The sequence below is a fragment of the Phasianus colchicus genome, chromosome 1 (genome assembly GCF_987193195.1).
Source record: "Phasianus colchicus chromosome 1, bPhaCol1.hap1.1, whole genome shotgun sequence".
Classification (NCBI taxonomy): Eukaryota; Metazoa; Chordata; class Aves; order Galliformes; family Phasianidae; genus Phasianus; species Phasianus colchicus.
In genome coordinates, this window is record NC_143436.1 from 133028387 (window position 1) to 133048119 (window position 19733).

The following is a 19733-nucleotide window of genomic DNA, read 5'->3' on the forward strand; positions in this document are numbered from 1 at the left end:
CTACATATTTTTTCTAATAGTTGTTCTCATTTGAAGAATGCAAACTGTGGCAGCTTCTGCCATTAAAAGGCCATCAAAAGTAACTACAAAAGCCTATAGCTGTACTGAGGTATATCAGTGTTAAAGACATCCAACCAATAGGATAAACATCAATATCTCTTCCAAGTAATTGTTTGTGATAGATATGGCCCATCTGTGAATAGCATGTAAAAACGTGAGATAAACATTTGTTTAATATTAAGTGAATTCCATGTAGAACATAGACGTCCCATGTGAGCTACCACCATGACAAGAAGCTTACTCAGCTACAGGCCAAATGTCTCAAAAATTCTGGTTGTTCCAAAGAGGCTAATTAAATTGCATCTCAAAAGTCTTATCCTGTTCCCACTGAGAGGAAATTTCTCCCAGTGGGTAGAGCTCCAGGGAGGAACATAGATTATATGTCCCAGTTCTCTGCCAACACAGACATCCAATATGACCTCAGGCAAATGATATAGGACAAAAACTATAGATTGCATATAGGGATGCTTTCATATTATTAGGTACGGCTAGAAGTGAACGACATGTCCCAGCTCTTTCACAAAGGAAGACCAATAATGGTACCAGCTACCCCATTCCTCCACAGCAGATGGTTGAATTTTCATGATTCAATACCTGACACACAGCAGGAGATGCTGCTAAGCACAGTGAAAAGAATTGATGTATCCAAGTACAGTGAATCACCAGACTGCTGCCCAGAGGAATCCTTTTTGCTGGACTAGGATCTGCTTCCCTGGCAACTGCTATCATTTGGCACTAGGACTGTGATACCTGAGGGTACTTGTCAACTTCACAAACTCCTCTACTTCTGAGAGTAGTGACCTCCTTAATGTGGCCAGAGCCTTTGAGCTCTGTCACTACCCTGCAAACAAATGCATGCATTAACCCATCTTCATTAGTGATCTGAACAATGGGATTGAATGCGCTCTCAGAAAACTGGGGGTGGCTGATTCACTGGAAGGTCATGCTGCTGTCCAGAGGGACCTGGAAAGGCTGAAGGAATGGGCTGACAGGAACCTTATGAAGTCCAACAATGAGAAGGGTGAAGTCTTTAACCTGGGAAGGAACAACCCCATACACCGGTCTGTGCTGGGGACTGCTCTGCAAAGAAGGCCCAGAGGGACCCAGTACTCAAGCTAGACATGAGCCAGCAGGGCTCTTTCACAGCAGGGGTGGTTCACAGCTTCCTGGGCTGCATGAGGAAGAGTCAGCATCAGCAGGCTGAGGGAGTGGGACAGCTCTGGGCTCTGTGCAAACAGGCATGGACATACAGAACCTAGTCCAAGTGATTAAGGGAATGGAGCATCTATCATAAAAGGGAGGGCTTGGAGCACTGGGATTGTTTAGCTCAGAGAAAAGGATGCTCAGGGGGGATCTCATCAATGTCTAAATACCTGAAGGGAGGATGCATTGAAGACAGAGATAGGCTGTTTTCAGAAGTGACTAGTGCCAGGAGAAGAAACAGTGGGCAAAAACTGGCACACGGGAGGTTCCCTCTGAACACCACACAGCATTGTGCTGTGTGGATGATGGATCCCTCACACAGGCTGCCCAGAGGTTGTAGAGTCTCCTCCTCTAAGATCTCCAAAAGCCACTTGGACATGGGCCTGGGCACCTTGATCTGGATGGCCCTGCTTGAGCAGGGGTTGAACTACGTGGCCTCCAGAGGTCTCTTTCCACCTCAGCCATCCTGTGATTTGGTGATTCTGTAATATAGCTTTAGTAGGAAAACTGGAAAGGACTACTCCAGCAATTTCATGTTTTTCACACTCAGTGAGGTTTAAGTTGCTGATCTCCAGACTAGGCAGCTGAAGACTTTTAATTTGGATTCTCTACAGTTCTACAAGACTCTGTTTAGAAGCGAATGGTCGTGTAATTTTCTCCTCAGTTTAAAATTTATCAGAGACTGAATTAAACCCCACTGGGGAAGAAGGCTGAGGAAAGAATGCCCACCAGTCACAGCTAGGTTATGTGCCAAGCAACTCAGTCACGGTATTTGTGGCATGGCTTATTCAGCTTACCCTGCTCTACTGAATAGCATCAAAGCAGGCATTTTGAAGAAATCAGTTACTGTGTGGATACTTGTAGTCTGCTTCATAAACACCTGACACTCCTTGCATTTCCATCCTATTCTCCTTCAGTATCTTAGTTCTCTGTAGTGTAAGTTGGTTATGAGACTTTTCCATCCCCAAACTGTGTTACCAGATGTGTGGATAAATAATTTCTTGAAATAATTTTTAGATCATTAGGTGTCTAGCTATGGTAGCGGTAGGGTCCATAATAATTTGTGAGGGGTTAAACTGGCATCAGTGACAGAAAGCTCATTCATTTCAATGAAAACACTCCTGGGCCCCAAGGAGTCAAGTATTGAAAGAGAGCTTGTGAGAAAACCACACGTGACTAACACCCCTCTCCTAAAATAGCTGAGAAAGCAGGAAATATCCAAGCCCTGGTTTGTGTGTCAGCTAAGCTGTAGGCAAAGTGCACACCTGCAAGTTCCAAGCCCTCAGTGGCTGCAGCATCACAGAGTTTCACTGTAACAGTGTCACGTGAATCATCGAACAGAATCCTTGCCATCCTCATTAAAGTCATGGCTAAAACATGTCTGAGCACACTGTTAAATCATACAGAAGCATTACCTGCATCCCCTCGGACTAGTTTGGCTCTTACTGGTTCTTGAAGGTGTTGCCCTGCTGAGAGATACTCAGTAGGATGGAGGGAGGAAGCTGCTTGGAAAATGTTCATTGAGTAGAAGTTAAACAGCAATGTATAAACAGCATGGAATACCCAGGTCACACTTATATTTGTGAGTGAAATTCATTTCCTGTCTGGATATATTCAAGTCACCACAACTGGAGGGGATTTATTGTTACATCTCATAAAATACTTTGGAAGGTCAACATTCTCTTGCATTGAATGCTGACCATCTTTTTATCAAAGCTCAGCAATGTTTGTTCACAAATCTTTTATAGAACCTACATCCTAAGCTATTCATGGATTGGACAAGAGTGTTTCTGTATTTTTATATTGCCATTTTATTCAGTGGAATAACTTTCAGCTATGTTCATAGCTGTTTGGTTCCATCTCATTCTACAGCCTTGTTGTTCAAGCAGGAAAACAAACAAATAGATTATGTATTCCTGACCCTCTCTTTCCCACACTGTCCTCTTTACAAAATGATTCTGCCTGGTCATGTGGCTTATCATGAGACAAGAAATAAAGATTTTCTGGAAGCTTCTTCTTAAAATATCAGCTGCCCATAGAAGTCTTTGAATAATGTCTCTGTAGCAGTGTCTCAAACATTTAAAATAAGTTGTGTTACAAAGCTTGGCATTTCTGTGTTTCCTATATGAATTATTTCTGAGAATACGCCAGGGAAGTAGGTCAATAAAGGGTAGCTATTTCTATACCCACTGCCCTACTGGGCATGGGAAAGGAGCAGGGGCAGAGGTGAAACAGTTGTTTTAAGCCACTTTAATGCTTTCCTGCTTCTGTCCCTGCCCTGTGCCCACTCGTGCAATTTACAGTCAAGATCTTCACTATCAATTTGGAATTGCTAAGTGTGGCATGCTCTGGGCACTGCTCCTGCAGCCACAGCATGCTCTCAAAAGCCCTTTCGAGAGAACAGCAAGCCCAGAGCTGTTATGCTAGGCAGAACTGTCCCTTCGAACAGTCACTATTCTGCCAGCATGGTACGAAGACTTGTTTTGTGTCTCAATTTGGGATTAACAGCGTAGTTGCAGAGGACGTAACAGGTCACAGTTTCCCTCGTCCAAACCTTTGTTTGGAAGAAAAGTACTGTTCTGATTTCTTTTTGGCCTGACGCTAGAAACTGCAATAAGCAGTTATAGAAACAGTTCTCATCTGTGTCTCCAGTATTTTGCAGACATTCTTATGCTCTAAACACACGCTCAGAAGATCCAAGATCAGCATTTGTGGGCTGGGATTGGACCTCTCCGCTTCTGAATTCCAAGAAGCTGTCCTCCTTTACAGTGCAAATGACCAGAAATGTTGCTTATTTTGTGCTGCATTGATTCATCTGAATAATTTTTAGTACACCAAGAACCTACTATTTGCTAGCTTTGTGTGTTTGTTAACGAATGGAATCTGTCTAACACAAGACTGCTTTCTGTACACCGTTCTACGTTCCATTGATAGGCAAGCTGTGAAAAGTCATCAATACGTTCCTCCTTGGTGGCTTGTATGTCTGACAATTCTAGTTAGAATGTGTACCTCGTTCTTGGACTCTCAAGACAGTCAATCTTGCAAATAAAGAAATTGCACAGTAAGCAGGTTGAAAAAGAAAAAAAAGAATAGAGTTTTTTTTCAAAGGCCTTGACAGTTTCTCCTCCAAGATTGTGAACACTGTGATCTTGCTATCCTGAAACTGCAGTGCCAGGGTGTGTTAGAAATGTCAGAAATGTATTTCTGCATTTCCACCCTTGCAAACTGAAAGGATGGTGAACTGTCCACACTGAAAAACAGATCAGAGCTGTGTGTACAGTGTGACACAGCTAAGAGGGAAAGTGCTTCACTAAATCCCCCTGTGGCTGATCTAATGGTGTTACCAGTAAGTATCTGTTGGGGGAAAAAAAAAAAAGTGTTTCTTGGTATTACACAGTTTTCTTCTAGTTTCCATCCAACTTTTGCTGCTGTCTAGTCACAGCAACAATTTCTGTTGTGCTGGATCTAATAGGAGACACATTATGAAAGAAGAATCAGTGTTTTCTGTATGACTCTCTGGGTTGCTTTGCCACCACACCCTGCCTAATTGCGCATGGAATGTTTTACATGCATGTGAAAAGTTTTGTCAGCCGCTCTTCACAGAGTGGATAAGCAGATACTGCTTGGACTGCAAAAGCTCAAAACTTCCTTTCAGGTCTCATAAACTTGATTTAGGTTATTTTGATAGTATGAATCTAGACCCACGAAAAACATTTACATTTTCTTACTGCCTTGCAGTATGAAACAAACAAAATACTCCACTGTTTTCACTCAGTATGCCTTTCAACAAAGTGTACAAAGACTCACTGTAGATCGTGGAGTTGCTTATGGTTTATTAACCACTGGCCATGTCCTAGATGTTACTGTGGAAAGCTTCAGTTCAGCTGAAAACTAAGCTAAGTCTAGCAGCTACCATCCCCTTTGAGAAAGTGCATTTATCTCCCTGAGAGCTGGCGGGGGGAGATGATGGATTTATTTTCTCTTTTTCTCAAAGACTAGACCTTTATTCAAAACAAACTTGTAGTAGCATGATTTAACAGATTTAGAAAAGCCTTGCAAATGACTTTGTGGCTGCTTATTTATTTTGTCTAAAAAGCAGATTTGAATATGATCTGCCTGTTCGGAGGATTCATTTGCATGCAGACTAGCACCAAAATAACTCAGACTGATTTCCTTACAAGACAGTATGTGAGCCCTTCTGGAATATGTATAAACTCAGAGCCTGTGCTTACTGCAAGCACATTTGCTCTTCCATCCCAGTCTGGAAGTTAGGCTGAATTGACAGCTCTAACTATCATCCAGCATGTTGTTGTGTAATGTTGGAAACATCTTAGATACTGCTTAGAAAAGTAGTCCCATGTCTCCCTTTTCCAAGCATTAGGACATTTATACATCTCTTTCTTTCCCCATGAGTCCTGAACGGAAACTAGTTCAAAAGAAAAGGTAAAATTGTTTTGTAGAAGGGCTGCACTCTAAGCCTGGCTGTGTTGATAACTGTAGGCTGCACTATTTGTTAGGTACTTTAAGAAGGGCAACTCATGTTTCTTGCATGAAGACAGCTCCCAGGGCAGCTCAGTGTCTCAGTGTGGACATTCTTTTAGCATTCAAGCTCTCTTTCTTTCAGCTTTTTTTTTTCCATTAGAAAAAAAAAAAAAAAAAAAAAAAAGAAGAAGAAAAAAAAAAAGTAAGAAAGCCGTTTTCAAGTTCTAATTTACCTTAAACAGAGCTAAGGTTTCTTGTGTAGCCATCTGTATTGATTGAGCTAGCCCAAGAACAGCTAAAGTAAAATCAGCACAATTACCAGGCAGACTAACATTGAACTTACTGATATGAGCTCATTATCTCAGAAAGTTCCCTTGTCACTGCTTGGCCCACTAATAAGCTCATGCTGTCATCATGGAATCATAGGATGGTGTGGGGATCTTAAAGACCATCCAGTTCCAACCTCCCTGCCATGAGCAGGGACACATTCCACTAGACCAGGTTGCACAAAGTTCTGTCCAACCTGGCCTTGAACACTTCCAGACGTGGAGCATCCACAGCTTCTCTGGGCAACCTCTATCAGTGCCTCACCATTCATAGTGAAGAATTTATTCTTAACATCTAATCTAAAACTACCCCCTTTTAGTTTAAAACCATAACAGCTTGTCCTATCACTATGCTTCCTGGTAAGAGTCCCTTTGATACTGACAGGCCACAATGAGGTCTCTCCAGAGCCTTCTCTTCTCCAGACTGAGCAGCTCCCACAACTTTCATGGGAGAGGTGCTTCAACCCTCTAATCATCTTTGTGGCTTCCTCTGGACCCCCTTGAACAGCTCCCTGTCCTTCTTGTGCTGAGGGCCCCAGAGCTGTACATAGTATTGCAGATGAGGTCTCAAGAGAATAGATTAGAGGGGTAGAATCCCCCTCAGCTGAGAACCTTCCCTCAGCCTGTTTAACTCCTTTTGACACAGCCCGGGATACGAATGGCTTTCTCAGTTGCAGGCACACATGTTGCATGTTGAGAAACTGAACTTATGTCAACCAACAGCCCAAGTCCTTCTACTCAAGACTGCTATCAATCCATTCCCCACCCAGCCTGTATTTGTACTTGGGATCATCCTGACGCAGATGTGGGATCTTGCACTTGACCTTGTTGAACTTCATGAAGTTCACACATGCCCACCTCTTGAGCCTGTCTAAGTCCTGCTGGATGACATCCCCTCCCTCCAACATGTTGACTGTACCACACAGCTAGGTGTCATTTGTGTACTTACTGAGGGTGCACTCGATTCCAGTGCATGTCACTAAGAAAGATATTAAATAATACTGGGTCCCAATACAGACCCTTGAGGGACACTACATGTCACTAGTCTTCACCTGCACATGGTGACGTTGACCACAACTCTTTGAATACAACCATCTAGCCAATTCCTTACTCACTGAGTGGTGCTACTTCAGTAAGTGGAAGTAGTACTCTGTTGTAATCAAACAGCTGACAACTAATCAGCATACTCAGTCTTATTTAGACTGTAAGTGCTTTTATAGGGTAGAATCAGGCTACAGGAACAGTGATTGTATTTCTAACATCATCTTCAGGGGATTATGCTGTGTGTGCCTTTTTTTTTTTTTTTTTGCATTATTTTGAAAAGGTTTTCAAGGATAGAAAAAATGACTTGAAAATTTCTGATATGCACAAAATTAGTGCTCCATCCCCCACACACTGACAAAATTAGATCTCCTTGAGGGAAAAAAGAGTTTAAAAAAAAGAAAACCAAACAATGAAAAGAAAATAACATTTTTCCCTATGCACTATGACTATGTCAAATTAAGAACTTTTTTTTTTTACATTTTAGCTGAAGATTTTAGTAAAATGAGCCTTCTGTTTAGTGCAAAACACTTGCATGTCAAAACCGTTGAAGACCCTTGTTAAAGGTTACACCCAGAATGTTCAGTAAATTACTTTGATGAAGGTTGAATCGCTATGAAAAGCTCTACATCTCCACTGTTGCATCTTCAGAGATGACTTTTGTGGAAACGGAATATCTCTAGTTGGAGAGGAAGCAACTATCTTCCCTCTAAGAAAAAAAAAACACATGGAGAGCAGCTGCGTGCAGAATGTCATATTGCTGGGCAGGATCTGAGTCTGTGCTTCGACAGACCTTTATGCTCACTAAGAATCCTAGGGGACTAAGGAGAACCATTTTTCACTTGGCTATTTGACCATGGCATGCAGTCTCAGACTGAGAGATGAGGGGAAAGGATGCAAATATAAAGAAACTGAAGAATGATGGCTCACTTCCTGCTCAGCTAGTTTCGAGCAAGGTCACCATCTTTTTCTGGTTACCACTGTGCAGGTGTCTAGGCCACAGGTTTGACTGTTAAGAGAGATTAATTAAAGGGACAAAGAATTTGAATAAGACCAGATTTTTGATATCTTAATCTTATCACTGGGGGCTGAGTTGGGTAAAGAGTTCTGAATGGTGCTGGGTCCTTGACTTTCACCATTGATGTTGACTGATTATGTTTTTGTGTTTAAATATGAGTGAAAGGGGCTGAAGTGATGAAACTAAGTTTGAATGGCTGCAAGGGATCTCCCATTCCTCAGGCAATTAATCCAGCACTGGTGGAACAGTGGTAAAACAATATAAGGCAACATACTGTGCCAGTGCTTGTGCTGCAGCCAACCTCTAAAAGAGATGGAAGATTTCATTCTCCATATGGCTAGTCCAGCATCTCTTCATTGTGCTGTTTCTGAGAAAAGTGTTAGAAAATGGTAGAGAATTTCATGTATATAGAGAAAATGAAATGCTGTACTGTTTCTTACTACAGAGAAGTAAACATTTGCACTTAAAGCAATCTAAGAAGAGGTTTTCCCATTAAACTCATCTTTATTTTTATTGCTTTCTCATGACTTTTTCGATCCCCCAGCCCAATTCAGTTTTACTAAACAAGTTTATTTTTGGAACTGTTTATTCCTTTGCCATACACTGGCATCTCAGCTGAGCATGGGAAATATCTGAGATACCTGTTCTCAGAAATTAGATTTTATAATGTAATGCTGAGAACACTTGATTTTAGAGCTGGAAGCATATCTTACCACATTTGTCTCTGAGAGCACAATCCCAGTTGGCAGTATCAGTGATTAAGAAAAGACAGAAGGGCTTTATTTTACAGAACAGGAGGGTTCACAGTATAGAGGTCTGTGTAACTGCAGAAATGATTTTATGGTCTCAGTTTCCTTTGTTAGCACCGAAGTAAGGAAAGGGTCTCCTTTTCTACCAGAAAAGGCAGAGGAACATAATGAGGAACTCTTGTATTTATCTCAACATCTAAGATGTGAACCTCAATTCCACTTCTCTTTTCTCCACCTGTTACCCCCCAAGTCTTATACACGTTTTAGTACTGATAAGGCCACAGAGAGCTGTAGACATTTGCATAAACTGTTATTTACATGGGAAGTTATTTTACATGGGAACTTTTATTTCAAGAAATTCACAAACATTTCCATTCATTCATTATACTCAGGTTCATCCTTTAAGCTCTGTTACAACTCCGTGATGGTCAGACACTTAATATATGTGTATGACTGTTCTGTAGATACATGACTTGAGTTAATACTGTTCTCCATATAGAGTTATAGTGCTTGTACTTCTATTTGTTTTTGACTTAGAAGCATCAGTAGTGCGTGTTGATTTATAGACAGCAGTGCTAAGCTGTTAATTCAGCTTTCTTAATGACATAGTAACGGACTGTTTTATATCAAAGAAGAGAACACTTATTCTTTTGCCTTCTAAAAGGAAGAGATTTTTATGTTTCACACACAGCATGGTTAGAAAGCCTGTAGAAGTTGTCATGAACATTTGCCAGCCCCCAGTTAACTTTTTCAAGCTTCTTTGCTTCTTATTTTTGGCCTGATTTTATTAAGTAGCAGATTCAAAACCATGTCCCAGATGGCTAAGTATGTTTGTACACCTGTATAGCAACATGGTCTGTATGGCCACAGTCACAGAGATCCAACTTAGAGGCTGCTGCAGTGTAACAGGAAGGGACAAAAATAACTTTGTCCTACTGTTAAAAACATGGAGGTGGATCATGTCAGCTCTTAAGTAACAGAAAACAAATGGCACTAGACCCTGCTGCTCAACAAGAACCTGGTTCAGAAATCTTTAATTAAGATTTCAAAGGAGGTGTTTCATAATAGGACAAGTGGAAATAAATAGTTTCAAATTAAAAGAGAGGAGATTTAGATTGGATATAAGAAAGAACTTTTTTTACTATAAAGGTGGTGAGGCATTGACACAGGTTGCCCAGAGAGGTGGTGGATGCCCTGTCCCTGGAGACTTTCAAGATCAGCCTGGATAAGTCTGAGCAACCTGACGTAGTTGTAGGTGTCCCATCTCACTGCAGGGGGGTTGGACTAAGTGACCTTTAAGGGTACCTTTAAACTCAAACAATTCTATGATTCTATAATGTCATGGAAGAAGAATTACACAAAGAAATATATTTATTCATTGATGTTCTTTCTCCATGTTGGTTTTCTGACATTTTTTCTCATTGGTTGCGCTTCTACATCTTTTTTGAATGTTCATAATCATGAGTATTTCCATAAGGAACCAGAGAAGACAGCCAGTGTAAGATGATTGTATGAGAGCGAGGGGCTCTTCTGTTCTGTTGTTCTCTTAGCCAGCAGCTTATATTCATGTACACTTTAGCTCCATGCTTACTTAATGACACACATGGAGTCAGTGAAGAGAAGACAGCATGAGCCTGGCTGGAGCCCTGAATAGAGAACTAAACCTTAATCTCTACCCATGTGGTTTGTGTTCATCCCCCTCAGACCATTTCCCGGCTCTGCTGTCCCATTTTGCAGCTTTCAAGGCCATCATGAATTTCTTTTCATAAAAACTGTACGACCAGTTGGCATCTATATAAATCACCCATTGAATTCCTTGAGTTTATGATGAAGTGCACTTGTGCATTTCCTTTTGGTTCTGCAGTCCTGAACGTGTTGATCGAAAAGGAATTTGATCAGTAGAATGGATAATAGATGAGCACAGAGCAGAAAGCAAAGCTCTTGCCTGAAGTGCTCTGCAGTTCTCCCAGCTTCTGTCATGCATATACATGTCAGCCACAGCCTTGCTGCTCCTGGAGCGGCTGTTAATCTTCTCATTCTGTCACCCAGCCCCTCAGCAGGGTCATGGTCATGGGGGACATAGTGAAACAACCAGGGTGAAGTGGAGAAGGTGCATTCTCAGTGCTGTTTGCATCCGGAGAGAGGATGAAAGCAAGGGGTGAAAGATGTTCCTACAAGACAAAATTTGAAGTGCAGACAGCATGCCAGCAACCAGCCTGGAGATATGTTTCTCGGATATATAACTGCATGCTAGAGACACACATGGAAAGGCTGACAGAACTGTAATAGTGCCAATACGAATGCTGCCCTGTAATATTCAAAATGAAAGGTCTGTTTTCATTAGGACTGCTTTTTTCCCTGGCTTCGAATGCCTCCAGGAACGGGTCATCCACAGCTTCTCTGGGTAACCTGTTCCAGTGCCTCACCACCCTTTGAGTAAACAATTTCTTCCTAACATCTAATCTGAATCTCCTGTATTTTAGTTTAAATCCATTTCCCCTTGTCCTGTCACTGTCTAATGTAAAAAGCTGATTTCCCTCCTCCTTACAAGCTCCCTTCGAGTACTGGAAGGCCATAATGAGGTCTCCCCATAGCCTTATTTTCACCAGGCTAAATGTCTAACTACCTCTGTCTGCCTCCGTAGGAAGGTGCTCCAGGCCTTTGATCATCTTCATAATCCTTGAAGCCAATCCAACAGTTCCACATCCTTGTCCTCGGGGCCCCAGAACTGAATGCAGTACTCCAGATGGGGCCTCGCAGGAGCGGAGTAAAGGGGGACAATCACCTCTGTCTCCCTGCTGGCCACCCATCTTTTGATGCAGATCAGGATACAGTTGGCCTTCTGGGCTGCATGTGCATACAAGGTCTTCCAATACCTTATTTGCAGCCCATTTCTTTCACTGCAGACTGACTATTGTGTTGTTCCCTCATGCTATTTCCTGCAAAGGGGAAAACTTAATTAAGTCAGCAAGAGGAAGATCAGCCCCCTAGCATATATTTGCCTTGCTCTGCTGTTCCAGTGTTCCTAAATACTGAAAATCTCTGTTCCATTTAAACAAATACTACTGAAAAAAAACAGTTATAGTAGTAGTTGTCAGTGTGAAAAACTAAGCTATTAAATTGTGATGTACAGCTGGATCTGTTTAGTTCCTAAATAGCATAGATCAAACTGCTTCTTCCTTTTCTTGTGAATTAGTGGCACAGATAAATTATGCCAATGACTAATGCAGTTTAGACATTAAGACATTTCAGTGTTCTAGTATATAAACAGTCTGCATGGTTTGGATATGTAAAATCAATATGTAATTCCAATTGCACGTTAATAAAAGGTCAGATTAGTTTTATAGTGTAAATGCAGGATACTACTAAATAAAGCAGTACTAGGATGGACTGATGCATTGAGGAGATGCATTCTTATTGCATTTAAAAGCTTTTAAACTGGAAACTTATTTTCTTCTGACTGTGGCAGATCATTGTATGTTAAATATTTCCTCTGAGTTGTCCCCATCACTCCATTTCTCCCTTCTTGTTTCCTCCAGACATATACCCAAAGCCCTTATCCAGCAACTTGACTGCGGGGAAGAGTCTGGATAAGTTCCATACCATAGCAAATAAACAGAATATGATAAAAAAAAGTAGTTGTCACTGTCATCCAAAGGCATCCTGATGTGCACATGCTGTCCTACTGGAAGGAAGGAACAAACATCAAACTCTGGTTTCTGCAGCAGTAAAGTAGGGCAGATTAATAAAGGAAAATCTTTTAATAACTATGCATTATTACTATTACTAACAGGCCATTAAATCTCCTGTACAGCACACATTTAACGAAGGGGAATGTGTTGTTTCAACACCATAATTGTCGAACTAACTCATTTGGCAGAGCAGCATGTTTTGCTTCTTGAGCTCTGACAGTTTTGCAAGGTTGCCAGCAGTGCTGGAAGGGCTGGCATTTCAATGTAGAGATTCAGAATGATCTCACAGCTCCAAAGTCATGATGGAGAAAGCTAAATTCCATTGCCTTTTTCTGAGACAGAAGCCTGTAATTACTGGATCTGTCTACCTATTGGTTTCTCACTCTGTAAAATAGGCATTGTAACATTTTTTTCCCCTCAACACTTTGCCTTGTTAGGATATAAGCTTTTCAGAGAGTGGTATATCAACAGTCACCAGAGAAATAAGGGACAGTGGCTTGTTTTAAGAAAAATTTTTTTAAAAAAACATCTTTCCTTTAGCTTTCCTGAATGTTTTCCTCTCCTTTGTGCATTTGTGCTTCCCCCAGAGACACATCCCAATTATTGTAGACCTACCTTATTGTTTTAAATGGAACTCCTTATCAGGCTTAATAGGTTTCAGTAGAACATTGTTAAAGCCTAGTCACAAAACCCTTTACATCTGCAGTTTAAATGAACTTTAATTTGAAATTCAGCTACTGATTTTTTGCAATCTGACTAAGTCTACTTACATAAGGAAAACAAGCTTTTCCATTACTGAATTCAGAATAGAAATGAATTTTTCTAAGTGTTAAGAAATTTGAAGGAGTAAGATTTATGGGCAGGGCACTAGGTGTCTACCTAGCAAGCAGATTCCTGAAGAAATTAAATACATTATGTGGAATCCCCAAGTACATAAATATATCCCTGAGTACCTAATATAAATATCATTTTGTGTCCTTTTGACAAGTTTCAACCTTTCAGAAATGCTTACAAGTTACTAAGATGTCAGCACTTTTTGATAGAAAGGCAATGAACTGAGGCTACTTCGGCAAAGTCAGAATGTGAAGTCAAGCATTGGATGAAAATCAGTTTTTTAACTGAGTTAAATCTCTTTTTTTCTTTTTCTTTTTTTTTTTTTCTTCTTCATTTGGTATGTCATGATATGGCAGAAGAATTAAGCAAAAAGTGGTCTTCATTCTTCTGAAGTATCTTCTCCATCACTTTATTCTCCCATTTTCAAAATGAAAGAATTCTTATTGGTTGGGTGAAGTGGATAATCTGTAGTCACTGAAAGCTTTGTAATATAGGATATAAACATCCATGATGTGGGGATATGTATGAATGTGCTGTGCATTTGTGAGTGACAAAATAATGTACTTACTAATTTCTATATTTCTGGAACTCTCAAACCATATGGGAAGAAATGATTAAAACCTGTTTCACATCTTTCAAGACCTAATTATGATTTTCCTTTATAAACAGAATTGCGTTGTACCATGATAGTCACACTAACTGGGTTTCCTGGGTTCCACACATTATTGAATGAGGCCTGCCACCAGTTTCGTCTCGTAATCCCCCATGGACAGGCATGTGATCATCCAGTTTTTCAGACAGTTTTTATCAGCCATCCAGCTATTCCTTACATTCACCAGAGCAAAGGCAAGCAAACACATTTCTTGTGTTCAGTGTTTCAAAAAACTTGCATACTCTTGTCAGTGTGCAGCTGGTACATCTTGGACCCCTGTTGTAGAGTGATATTGCTGTCACACCGTGATGGTGATGTGAAATTAGAACCCAACCTAAGGAACAGCGTCAGCCTGGAAGACAACAGAGAACAAAACTGGAGCCCAGATGAATGATACTTGGAACTGTGTGTGTGTTGTGTCAAAAAAGCAGGAGCAATATCTAACATTTGGAAAAGAGTGAAATTAATCTTTTTTTTTTTCATGAATCTGCAAATGCTAAGATAGCATGAACAGCGTGGGCAGAGAAGTTTACACTGGTCCATTTTCCTCAAATGAAAGGAAAACAAGGATTCCCTTTTTGGCTTCATGCAAGACAAATCTGCATTTCTTGGCTCTAAATGTCATCTGTCTCTCATACTGAAGATCTTCCACAGTTTCAAGTGTATTTGAAGTTGATTGGACTGGAGGGAATATGATTGCATGCAATCTTTGAGCATTAACAGGTTTAAAAACTTTTTTGAGTACTGGTTGCTATTTCTTCTTTCCTTTAGAGTAATTTAATGTGTTTGGCTTTACTTGGACTTTGGAATGTGTGGTGCTTGTGTTGTCTTCTTCTCTCTAAGTTGACACTCACATAAATTAGTATAAACATTTCTAGTCCTTCTTTCAGACTTTTTGTTTTTCTAATGATCTTCACGTATCCTTTCAAACATACTTTTCTGTTATGTCTTAACAACCATCAGTTTGTGCCCTGAATTAAGCCCTACCTCTAGTAGGAACTCTGCTTAAAGGATAAGCAAGATATTTTGTCTTACTTGTGGTTTATAGGGACTCACCCATAGAAATAATGGTATTAATGTAGATTGATATTCTAGCAGAATACAAGAATATGAAGAAGTACAAGTTGTTTAAGAGAAAAATTTTACTGACATGAACGTACTGGCCTTAAGTTTTGCTAGGGAAGGTTCTGGTTGGATATTAGGAATAATTTCTTCTCAGAAAGAGCAGTGAGGCAGTGGCACAGGCTGCCCAGGGAGGTGGTGCAGTCACCGTCCCTTGAGGTGTTCCAGAACCGTGTGGATGTGGCACTGAGGGACGTGGTCAGTGGGCATGGTGGGGATGGGCTGCTGGTTGGACTAGGTGCTCCTAGTGGGCTTTTCCAACCTTAATGATTCTATGATTCTGTGATAATTTAGGCCTAGCCCTTGCTATCCAAAAATTTTGTGTGATATTCTGGGACAAAGTTATGTGCAGTCAGCAAATCTCTCAGATTTATTTCAACCAGAAAGTCAGTTGTTCAAATCAACAGCACACAAGGCACAAGCCTGGGAGACATGCAAAGGTACTGTATCATAGGTGTACATACTGTATAATATGTATGCTAAAAAAGAAAAAAAATCACCTCCGGCTGCTTTTTGTGAGTAGCCTGATGTTGTTATGTCTGCTTGGAGACAAATAAGTCAAATTTTTAGGGAAACTAGGTGCTGGAAAGCCTCAGTTCAGTTACCAATCTGGCTAATCTTGGAACTCTGCATTCTCTTCAGGCTATGGCAGGTTTAATACCTACCAATTCTGTACGTGGGAAATAAAGCACTTGAAAATCCAGCACAGGAGATAACCACTGCACAAAGTGCTGTTTTAGACCATGTTTTGATCATGTAGTCTGTGTCTTAACAGTGATGCACTGTGAGAGAAAAATTAAAGGTACTAGTGGAGACTTCCTTTTTTTTCCATGTACTTCTACCTAGAAAACAACAAAAATCATGTTTCATGCACTAGGAAAGCAGTGTTTTTGTTTTAACTTCCTTCTAGCTGCAGCTTCCCACAGCTTTAATATAGTAGAATATTATCACAGTTTGTTTTGTTTGTTACTGAAGTGTGGATATCGGCATAAAAAAGAACAGAACTTTGATCACTGTGAAATCTTATGTTAGCTTTGTGTTTCTTTATAACCACTAAAAGCAATCACACACAGGCAGTGTAACATATTTGTTCTTTCATTTTTCCAAAAGCATTTTCACATCAAAACACTGCTGTTGCTATAATATACAGTGTAAATCTATACTTCCATTTCACAGGGAAGAGATTGCAGCTATTTGATTTATTAATAAGCCAAGGAGCCTTTGCAACAAATCAGAATTTAGCAGCTTTGTTCCCTTACGTAAACTACTATTCTAATTGGATTTTCTCCCCTCCCAGATATTATCTGATTAAAGATCATAATCACGTATTTCAAGTTAATTGTAGCAGAACACAAGTACACAGACAGTTAGATTTAACGATTTGGGACTTTTCGTTCCAAAACTGAGTCATAAACACAGAGAACCCAACAAACAGGAGAAAGAGCATGTTGCATCGTAGTTGTGTAGAGGTCAGGTAGGTTTAGTCCTCTATAATCTTGAAAGAGATCTTCAAGATCCTTCCTTCTTTTTTTTTTTTTTTTTTTTTTTTTTTTTTTTTTTTTAATTTGTGAAGACCTTATCTCTAGTTTCTAAGCAGATTTTTTTCTTATTTGTAAAGTTGTTGGCTTTGCTGACATGAATTCATAGCAGAACGGAAGTTCAGCTGTAAAAGTGAATGTTAATACATCTGTATGGCATAGAAAAGCATGCAGTCTCTGTGATGAGTTTAGCAGCCAGAGAAAGCTTGCATTTGATTACACTGTTTTTTGTTATAAAGTGTCTCCAGGATTCTCTCAGAGGCATCCAGCAAAGGTGTTAAGATTTCTTTCTTTTCTTGTTTTAGGACTGCTGAATGAAAATTTGTACTAAATGAACAAACACTTCTATCAGTGTGTGTATTTTAACAAAAAGGCAGTCGTGCTTCCCTTTCCAGTCTATTCTTCCCCTCCAGTTTCAAATGCTGTTTAATCTACCGTGTTGGTTCTTCTTTACCACAGTACTTAGACAGAGAGTTTATTACTGAAAGACTTTGAGCAGTGTTTGTAGATTATTTTTCCTGCACTTTGGTGACGGTGCAGTGTCTGTAGATGTGCACCTTAGAAAGAAGAAGGCAAAGACACAAGGGATAGTAGTGCACAGGTTTAGAGATGTGGTAACAGATCTCAGGTGCTGAGACCTGGAAGCTTCACATTATCTGTTCCAACCAGCAGTTCTTTCCTAGTTCTTTACTAATAGTTCTACCTGTCTGCAGGGAGTAGCTGAGGAATAAGGCTCAAAGGGGATGAACATGCAGCTTTACAGGCTCTGCTCTGTTCTAAAGTCTAATGGAAGTTCAGGTGCCTCCGTAGGAGTAGATACTACTGAACATTTCCAGAATCAAACTCAGTCACCTAGAGAAGTTTAAGGCTGACCAGGAGAAATATCCCATGAACTTAAATACCAACAGTAGTTGGTGTGGAGATCATATGAATTTCTTGCTAAGTCTCAGGTACCTGATTGCCAACTTTGATATAATTTAGGAAGTCTGATTCTCAGCATGGCAATTTTATTCTTTGCTCAAAGATGGCCTCTGTTTTTATTGCTTTTTTCCCCCTGGTGACAACTTCAATTTTGCAAATAAAAGAGATTCTTCACTCTTGTGTGCTGTAGCTATCTCAAAGTGACAGCCCAGCTTCCCAGTTCACTTAACATCTCTTGTTTCTCAAAATTACAGTAAAGGTTTCCAACAGTGTCAGATTTGGGTGGTCTGAATTGTCTCCTATGTACTTTAAGTTGGTCTTCCAAGGGTATTTGGTGAAATTCTTCACCTCCTTTTAAGGAGCACCACTGATTGTGATCCTAGCATATCCTCCAGTCTCTTATTTCTTTCTTAAAAAATAGTTTCTTTTACTTCTAAATAAAACCAATATTGAAAATATATACATATTTCAGACACCTGTGTGTTTTAGAGAAGCTGAAAAGAGAGCTGAAACTTTTGTCTTTTGGTTAATATTTCTCAGGAAGCCCTTCCTATAAAATAGTCTAAAAGGTGTTAGTTGGAGTCTGTGGCTGCTCAGCAAAACCATTATAAAACATAATATTTGCAGTGTTATCACTGTTGAAAGTTGAATAAAATGATGATTCATAATTGATTCTTTCATTCAGAGGGTGGGAAAGCATTTTCCTAATGGTAGTCTGCATTTCTGGAGACAAACAGATGTCCCAGCAGCAGAAGCAGGCATCTCTCATTTAACTGCGTGGTTTATTTAATCTGTCAAAGAAGAAAGAATTTTGATTTTTATTTAACAAAATCAAATAATTATGCTGTGATAGGATGTTTTAACTCTAATACAACAAGGTGTTGCCTACAGGAAAATAAATCTGCAGTCAGCAAAAAATACCAGCTTCAGACTAATGAGCTAGAGAACCAAGGTTTTAAGTGTTAATTAGTAAATAGTTATTTTACTATATGTGTCTAATTTACTGTAGTAGATTAATTTATTTATTATTGCCATAAAGCAATAATAATAGTGTCCTTAGAAGCCCATGTTCTTTCATAAAAAAGTAAGAGAGACTTTGCAAAGTGCCTGCAGAAGTTTGGTGTTCCTCAGATCCCTTTGATTTTCAGTGCCTCTAGTCAGTGTCATTAATCTGACTGCCTTTGGAAAAAAACTGGACTTAGAGATATTGAGAAAGCTATTTAAGAAAGTGATTCTGGATATAGTTTGCAAGTCTTTGCAATAAGTCATTAATACTTCTTTTATTTCAGGACTCAGAATTTGACCCCTTGAAGTTCACCAGTGTCATTGAATGTGAGAATCCTAACAACGACTTAAGTAGGTTTCGAGGTTCCATGTGAGTATTTCATGTAATATCCTTTGGTATACACTCCCTTCCTCTAATACAGAACAAAATACATGCTGTTTTGGTTTGGTCTGAGTTATATAAGCTGTGTCATTGTCACTGCTGAATAACCTCTCCTCTGAGGGAGGTGGTGTAGTTATTAGCTTTGATTAGGTTACACTCCAGAATCAGTTTACACTCCAGAATGAGTGTATGAAGCAGTGTAGTTGCAGCCACTATTCTCCCTTTCCCTCCCCCCATGGATCGAAATAAGTCAATTTGGAAGTTGTAGGAAATAGAAAAGCAGTCCAACAGTTCAAGAGAGCCAACAAACAAGCACAATATGTTTTTCTCTTTTTATGACGATTTGTCTGTTTGATGTTTCTTTTAATATAAACGTCATTGAGGAAAATCAGGACATGAAACAGATATTTCTCCAGCTATGGCAATATTCCTTTCCTCATTCAGACCAGATAAAACAATTGGCTCATACAATGGGCATGCTTGTACGTTACCATGCAGAGTCACGTACAACCACTTAACAATTCTAAACAAACAGAGCTGCGTTAACTGGGTGCTCACCCCCAGCCAGTTTGTTCTGCTCAGAAATGAATGAGAAATGTTTTAGTATGCACACAGTGCTTTGCTTCTAATGTAGCCAGGACTATAGTGTGTGGACACACCAGCACTAGCAGTGACTTAAGAGATGCACTCTTGTGTTTTTCTAGAGTC

General features: G+C 39.9%; 1 protein-coding gene across 1 annotated transcript in view; it reads left to right on the forward strand.

The window, feature by feature from the left end:
- ATP10A (ATPase phospholipid transporting 10A (putative)) overlaps positions 1-19733 on the forward strand; it is a 109662-nt gene that overhangs the window by 43705 nt on the left and 46224 nt on the right. Inside the window, exon 3 of the mRNA XM_031605269.2 lies at positions 18928-19013. Coding sequence (XP_031461129.1) covers positions 18928-19013 — 86 coding nt within the window. The remainder of the gene's footprint in view (positions 1-18927; positions 19014-19733) is intronic.